The sequence below is a fragment of the Malus sylvestris genome, chromosome 13, assembly GCF_916048215.2.
Source record: "Malus sylvestris chromosome 13, drMalSylv7.2, whole genome shotgun sequence".
NCBI lineage: Eukaryota > Viridiplantae > Streptophyta > Magnoliopsida > Rosales > Rosaceae > Malus > Malus sylvestris.
In genome coordinates this window covers 26,564,123-26,571,959 of record NC_062272.1, presented here as the reverse complement: position 1 = coordinate 26,571,959, position 7,837 = coordinate 26,564,123, and the positions used below count along the sequence as shown (strand labels likewise).

The following is a 7,837-nucleotide window of genomic DNA, read 5'->3' as shown; positions in this document are numbered from 1 at the left end:
GGACGTAGCCAATCTGGGTGAACCACGTACATCTTGTGTTTGCTTCCCTGTCCTTATTAGGGGTGGGTTCAAATAACCGAAAACCGAAAAAAACCGAAAACCAAACCGAACCGAGGCCGAAAAAAACCGAACCGAAAAAAAACCGAACCGAAACTGCCAAACCGAACCGAACCGAATCTGGTTGGTTCGGTTTCGGTTTTTAAGGTTCGGAAACCGAACCAAACCGAACCGAACCGAATAGATATATATATTTAATTTTTTTTCAATATTATAAATACTTTAGTGATACAATCATAACAAGACATAACCTGTTACCAAGTTGGTTTGCTTGAAACTTTTCAAGCCCCTGCGCATGGGTTCGAATCCTCATGCCTCCAGGGTTTCAGAAATTTTTTTAGTTTTTTTGAGCAATCAACAAACCTTTTAAACTTAAAATTAAATTTACTTAAAACCTGCTACTGTGAGGAATCGAACCCCTTCCGTCCAGGGGGGATAATTCCTTCAAGCCAACTTGACTGTAGGCTTGTTGTTGCTATATCTGTACCAGTATATGATTTATAGGTATTCTAATCGCTAATGCTTTATAAAATTTGTTAAGTTTACAAACCCTAGCAGCCGTCACTCAAACACTCTCGCTCCTTCCTCAGTCTCTCTCTTCCTCATCCGCTGCTCTCTCTCCCTCATTCCTCAGTCTCTCTCTCCCTCCTTCCTCTCTTCCTCTCTTCAACTCTCCTTCCTCTCTTCCTCTTTCCAACGTGCCAAGTCCTCGTCGTCTCAGGTCTTATCTGCAATGCTTCCTTTCGTCGTTGCTGCTACCGCCATTGCTGCTCTGGCTCAGCCGTCAACGTTCACTTGGTCAGTTCTGGTTTTCTTGAATTTTATTGGATTTTGAATGGTCGCATGTCGAGTTCTTGTGGAATTAGCAACTGGGATTCTGTTTTTTTTTTTTTTTTTTAGTTTATAGCAAGTCCAGTCCAAGTTAGCTTATTTTATATATGGATACTTTGTTTTTGCTGGGATAATTAAGGATTAAATTTATAAATTAATACTATTTGTGGATACCCTTTCGTATAGATTAATCTAAAGTCATTATCTTTAATCCTGGCTCATTTTAGTCAACTCTTAATTTCAGAGATTTTGGTTTAGGAAAATTTTAAAGCTCATGAGCTGGGACTGCTTGCATGTGTTTGCTTATAGGCACATGAGAGTCTAATTTTTTGTTAATTTAGTTTAGCAATGTATTAACTTAAAATTAATACAGGGTATCCAAGGATTTATATGCCCCTGCTCTTGGTGGGATCATGCTGTCAATTGGAATCAAACTTTCGATTGATGATTTTGCTCTTGCATTCAAAAGGTAATATCTTTGTTCAGTGTTGTGTATATATTCTTCTTACTGTCATTTATTTATCCTAATCTGTCAGTGAGGTTTTGAGTGTGCTTCCAATACTCTTTACTTCTCATCTGTTGCAGACCTTTACTACTCTCTGTTGGGTTTATCGCGCAGTATGTGCTGAAACCGCTACTTGGGGTACTAATTGCAAACGCATCTGGCGTGCCGAGGATGTTCTACGCTGGCTTTGTTCTCATCGCTTGTGTCTCATGAATATTGAAAAACCGTCCTAGAGAGATGGAAACATGTCATATTTTCTATTTCTATCTTATGTTGTGGTTGTTTTGCATTTTTTGGAGGAAAAAAAAAAAAAAAAAAAACCGAAAAAAAACCGAACCCGAACCGAAAAAACCGAACCGAAAAAAAAACCGAACCGAAAAAAACCGAAAAAAATATGGGCCGAACCGAACCGAACCGAAATTTCGGTTTGGTTTCGGTTTTGGCAAAAAACCGAACCGAAAAGAACCGAACCCAGCCCTAGTCCTTATCCATTTACATACTTATCCACACTAGTGACCGGAGCAATCTAGCGTAGGTCATAAACTTAACACTTTCTGTTGTACCAAAGTCCTCACTGATTTTGTGCATCAACAGAGTATGTAATTGATGGATGTAATAACTGCTTACCTCTATAGGGATCTTGATAAGGAAATTTATATGAAAGTTCCTCAAGGACTTACATTGATTGGATCAAATATATCCAAACCCCAGAACGCGCTCTCAATTCGGCTGAGGCGTTCACTCTGCGATTTAAAGCAATTTGGAAGAATGTGGTATAACTGTCTGAGTGAGTATTTGACTAGTCAGGGATATGTGAACAACGAACTATGCCCTTGTGTGTTCATTAAGAAGTCATATTCTGATTTTTCGATTGTTGCAATATATGTCGATGACATGAATTTTATCGAAACTCTTGAAGCGTTGCACACGTGAAGTTGGAATTTGAGATGAAAGATCTAGGAAAGACTCGATACTGTCTCGATCTCGAGATAGAGTATCGTTAAAATGGAATCTTAGTACATCAAAAAAACTACACCAGAAGGTGTTATGCCGCTTTAACGAGGATAAAGTGAACCCTTCGAGTACTCCTATGGTCGTTCGAACGCTAGATGCAAAATGAGATCCCTTCTGTTTGAAGGAGGATGATGAAGAGATTTTGGAGCCTAAAGTTCCTTATCTGAGTGCGATAGGCGCTTTATTGTACTTAGCTCAATGCACTAGACCTGACATCTCTTTCCCTGTTAATCTTTTGGCAAGATACAGTAATGCACCAACACGAAAACATTGGATTGGTGTTAAAGACATCTTTCGCTACCTTAAGGGTACTACAGATATGGGCTTATTCTATCCCTACGGATCCTCAAGTGATGTCGCACCCCCTTATCTTGAGTCGATCCTCGCCCTGTTGGTTATGTGGACGCAGGATACTTATTTGATCCGCATAAGGCGTGTTCTCAAACGGGTTATGTCTTTACCATTAGAGGCACCACAATGTCTTGGAGGTCAACTAAATAGACCTTAGTTGCCACTTCGTCTAACCATGCTGAAATTCTCGCCTTACATGAAGCAACTCGTGAATGCTTTTCGAAGCTCCTGTGATCTTTACCCCATCGTGGATGTCCCGACGACGATTTATGAAGACAACGTAGCATGCATCGAACAACTCAAGAAGGGTTACATCAAAGGAGACAACACCAAGCACATTGCGCTGAAGTTCTTCTTCTCACATTAACAACAAGAGCATTAGAAGAATGAAGTCATGCAAATCCGTTCACAAGACAATCTAGCTGACCTCTTCACCAAATCACTACTGAAGATGACGTTTCAGAAGCTTGTTCATGGAATTGGTATGCGTAAACTTTCTGAGTTGTAACATTGCTAGTTCTTTTTGGAGTTGTGTCAAACTCAGGGGGAGTATCCTAAAGTATACTTGCTTGATCTTAATGTACTATTTTCCCTACGATTATGAGCATTTTTCCCAATTGGTTTTGCAATCTAACTAGGTTTTAACGAGGCACCCACCTTGGGTTGATCATATCCCTGATGACGTCCCATACACGTTTCATTTGACTCTGCATTTCTCACTCATTTTTCCTTAGACTATGGGTTTTGTCCCTACTCGGGTTTTTACCATAGCCTTAGGGTTTTTTTAGTGAGATTTACTTCCTTATGCAAGTTCCTACCTTATTTGAGAATAGCTTGTTCCCAGAATCAGTGCCGACAAGTCGACTTCCTCAAGCTCTACATGATGTCGAATCTACTTGAGTATTTACACACTCAAGGGGGAGTGTTGTAAACTTTCATAGTTTAAGTGTGATTGTGTAAATCCTAAATTAGATTTGATTATAGTTATTATTTCCTATATGAACTTGTATTTGTTAGGGATGAATGATTTATTATCTCTCTTATTATTATAAATAAAAGCACTACGTAAGGGGAAATAACACACACATTCCTCTACACAATTCTACAAACACACACCTCTCTCTTCTCCCATTGCCGCCGGCCTCCTTCCCCTTGTCAAATAAAATCGGTCACAACAATTGAGTTAAAGTTGATGGACTATTGTTACAATTTTCTCTTTTTAAAATTTTTAAAAGGTCAAAATGATATTAAATTTCAGCTATGTAAAAATGAGAACAGATGGCAAAATTGGAATGGAAGTATTAGGCTGATGTGGTACTGTGCTACCCTATAATTTCTCCCGTTGGACATGGCCAAACTTTCCCAAATCCTCCCTTTGTTTGTCGCAGTTGTGCAGAAAGAAGAAGCATCATCCCTCTTTCCCCAAAAGCAAAAGCTGTTGGGTAGTACTCTGCAATGGCGAATCCCTCCCAAGCTGTCGGCGGCAGAGGACCAATCACTCATGTCATCTTCGATATGGACGGCCTCTTACTCGGTAATTTCATCAAACACTTGTCCTACATCGTCTCCCCCTTTCAATCTGCTTCCGTTGCCTTTGTCTTGGTCTCACTCGAGTACTCTAGCAATAGTAGTATTTGAGCTCTTCCCTCACATCTTAACCTACCATATATCAATTCATTCATCAAGGATACACACACATATTTATGCGGACGCACGTTGTGGCATCCTTTGTTGTCTTCAGATTTGCACGTTGCCCAGCCAGTGTAAAGTTTATGGATTCGCCATGTATGTATATGTGTGTATCTAGTCTTGATATTTTCACTTGGTCTTTCTTTTTTTATTAATTTGTGGACCAATTTTAGTTGCTAATCATTGTTGGAAAAGTTAATTAGTCCCGTTGTTCGTCTGTTCTGCGTACATTGATTTTCAACTATAATTAATGCCGTAACAGTTTTAATATCGTTTTCGTTGATTTACGGGTTCTCATAGCTTGGTTGTTAAGTTGGAGAGAATTATAGTTTCTGCCCAGATTCTTGGAAATAAACTGACGGTGGGATATGATTTCTCTGCCGATTCAGACACAGAGAAGTTTTATACTGAAGTCCAGGAAAAAATACTTGCTAGGTATAATAAAACTTTTGATTGGTCTCTCAAAGCGAAAATGATGGGAAAGAAAGCAATCGAAGCTGCTCGGGTGTTTGTTGAAGAATCTGGAATTAGTGACACCCTAACTGCTGAGGGTTTTCTAGTTGAGAGAGAGGCGGTGTTGCAGAGTTTGTTTCCAACAAGTGAGCTCATGCCAGGTACCGTTCATATTCTTACAGACAAACACGAATACTTGGATACAAGTGCTGTAGACTTAAATTTGTTTACTTCTTATGTACTATCGAATGCCTATCAAAACTTCATGGTATCTGATTTAGCTTTCCATAACTTGGATATGAGTTACCCCATTTCTTAAAATCTTATGCTAGTTATGAAGGTTTCACTTTCTTTGAACAGGGATATTATTATCTTATGCTAATCATCATCATCGCCACAGCTCGCGTCTGCTAGTTTTAATTTATTCTTTTCGGTACAAATTGTAGGGGCTAGCCGCTTGATCAGACATCTTCATGCAAAAGGAATACCATGTGCCTTGGCAACGGGGTATAGTTCCTTGAATTTTCTTTTTGTAATTTTAGCAAATGGAGATTAGGTCTATGTATAGCATGTCCAATAACTTCAAACCTTTCAGACATTTTGCGTTGTCATAAATCATTATTATGATTGGAGTTTTATAATGATAACTCACCAGACTACTACAACCATCACTCGTTTTAAAATATGTCTTGCAGTTCTCAGAAGACACATTTTGAATTGAAAACACAAAAACATGGCAAACTTTTTTCATTGATGCATCATCTAGTCCTTGGCGATGATCCAGAAGTTAAACAAGGGAAGCCTGCACCAGATGTATTCCTTGCTGCAGCCAAAAGATTTGAGGTATAACCATCTCAGATATGTTCCTCTGTCATATTACTTGTCATGACCCTGAGCGGCTTGCCACATTGGCGTGGTGTCCCAAAATGACTAGTCACTAATGAGGTTTTCCATAATCAATCTATATAGCTGATATGATTAAACACAAAACCGATGTAGTACTTTCCACACATTCACACTACATATGCACAAATGAAATAAGGACATCAAAGTACTTGGAATCATTTGGTTATTACAGAAACAAGATTGGGTTGTGACGTTTGTTTCCATGATAGTTTCTTTGTATGGGGATATCTGTACAGAATGGTTTGTACTATTAAGTCCTTTACACATTAGTATTTTTGGTCAACATAGAAATTGATTAGGTAAAAGTGACTGATTACAAGATTTGTGTAAACAGGGTTCCCCAATTGATCCGAAGAAAATTCTAGTGTTTGAAGATGCACCAGCTGGAGTTCTTGCAGCCAAGAATGCTGGAATGTAAGTGCTGTAGTTTGAATTTGATTGCACATGTGAGATATCAGTTATCATATCATAAATAACTGATTTTTTTTATCATATTTACTTTCACATGTTAAAAGAGTGAATTATTGCTACATACATGTGTACATTTGCTGTTTTGGTTGGTGGCATTCTTATCTGTCTGCATACATCTAGCCGTTAATAATTTCACAAATCAAAGATATGATGTATGTGGATGTATGTGTATATTTTATAGAATAGAACAGTAAATACAAAAAGAATTTTGAGTGATACGGTGGCCATTTCGTTTTGAGGTATTGCAAAATGGACTTGAAAAAATTAGATATTTCATGTCGTTTCAAAGGATGAGCTTAGCATGAAGGTTTATTTGTGCTAGTATTAACTTCCTCTTTCCAACCAAAGGGGATTGAGCTGACATAGTTCTTCTGCCTGCATCCATTGATCATATTGCCATGAAACAAAAGAACTTGCGCTGTTGGCGGAATTGGATTGCAGTATGTAGCTTAACCACTGTCAGAAGGGCTACAAAATTTGTCCTGAGGTCTTTTAATGAGGCCTTGTTTCTTTTAGTATTGAACTGAGTGTTAGGTAATACGCATTGCATTCATAAATGTTAGGGAATGACAAGTCTTTAGTACTGAAATGAATACCTCGAAGGTAGAGAACATACGCTTGCAAATACATATATAATCTTAGATTACCTAAACTACAAACAGAATTCAAACATGAATTCATCGCTTGATTCTGACTCAACCAGGAAGGCCCTTGCACCAAATAGGCTAATTTGTCTTCTCTACCAGTGCCCTACCTTGAGTCGCCTTTACATTAGAATCTAAGCCTCTTTATGACATGTTCTTGGTGGCATCTCAAATGAATGATCGCCAATAGAAGTCATCTGAACTTTATGTCGATTTAAATATACATTCCCTGCTTTTATGCTGCAATGTTTAACGTTCTACCCTATCTCCGTGCGAATATTATATCTATAAAAACTAGAATACAAACTTTGATTCAATTGAATATTTGGTTCTGGTTTTTATTAATATTATCATCACATGTGTTAAACAGGAAGGTTGTAATGGTTCCAGATCCAAGACTGGACAGCTGTTTTTATGATATTGCAGACCAAGTTTTGAAATCCCTATTGGATTTAAACCCAAGCGATTGGGGTCTGCCGCCGTTTGACAATCCGGCGAGCTAAACCATGCTTCGTTGTGCGCACATTTACGATGAAATAGAGAAATAATCAACTATTATGCCTAGATTTGAAGGCACACTTTGATGGTTTTCGCTGGATTATCATTCGTACGTTGTTATTCCATTGATATTCTTAATTGGCCAGCGGCTTCAACAGTGACTATCGATATTCTGTTTTAAAACTTCCACAGCTGTTAATCGCTAGATGATGGATTACAATATAGGCCAACTAACGCTAACAGATGATGGATTACCCATCAATACTCAAATGACCGTTCTTCGACACAACATATGTACTATCAGGTCAAGTGTGTGACAAGTAAATTTTATCATTCTTCGTATGGTCAGGACGACGATAGTCGGTTTCCTTCATATACGCTTAAGAACACAATAATATGTCTCAATGGGTCGGCCTTC

At 38.4% G+C, this 7,837-nt stretch overlaps 1 protein-coding gene and 1 long non-coding RNA gene across 3 annotated transcripts; both read left to right on the top strand.

Moving 5' to 3' along the window:
• The first annotated feature begins 472 nt into the window (after positions 1 to 472).
• Positions 473 to 1,682, top strand: LOC126595815 (uncharacterized). The gene is made up of 3 exons (XR_007613702.1): positions 473 to 855; positions 1,262 to 1,357; positions 1,508 to 1,682. It is a non-coding gene; the product is annotated as an uncharacterized LOC126595815 (long non-coding RNA).
• Positions 1,683 to 4,111: 2,429 nt separating this feature from the next.
• Positions 4,112 to 7,602, top strand: LOC126597434 ((DL)-glycerol-3-phosphatase 2). 2 transcript variants are annotated; one of them, XM_050264232.1, is made up of 6 exons: positions 4,112 to 4,292; positions 4,837 to 5,061; positions 5,347 to 5,407; positions 5,596 to 5,743; positions 6,141 to 6,220; positions 7,292 to 7,602. In XM_050264232.1, the coding sequence occupies exons 1-6, from the start codon at positions 4,214 to 4,216 to the stop codon at positions 7,422 to 7,424; spliced, it is 726 nt and encodes a 241-aa protein (XP_050120189.1). In that variant the 5' UTR covers positions 4,112 to 4,213; the 3' UTR covers positions 7,425 to 7,602. The 2 variants fall into 2 exon arrangements, with proteins under 2 accessions (XP_050120189.1, XP_050120188.1); XM_050264231.1 differs by lacking the exon at positions 4,112 to 4,292 and adding an exon at positions 4,361 to 4,543.
• Positions 7,603 to 7,837: the final 235 nt, after the last annotated feature.

Bases quoted from the DNA above. Each gene is read 5' to 3' on its own strand.
- LOC126597434 (XM_050264231.1), top strand. From the start codon at position 4,462: ATGCGGACGCACGTTGTGGCATCCTTTGTTGTCTTCAGATTTGCACGT. The intron at 4,544-4,836 runs GTATGTATATGT...CTGCCGATTCAG, and splicing joins AAAGTTTATGGATTCGCCAT to ACACAGAGAAGTTTTATACT. The intron at 6,221-7,291 runs GTAAGTGCTGTA...TGTGTTAAACAG, and splicing joins GCAGCCAAGAATGCTGGAAT to GAAGGTTGTAATGGTTCCAG.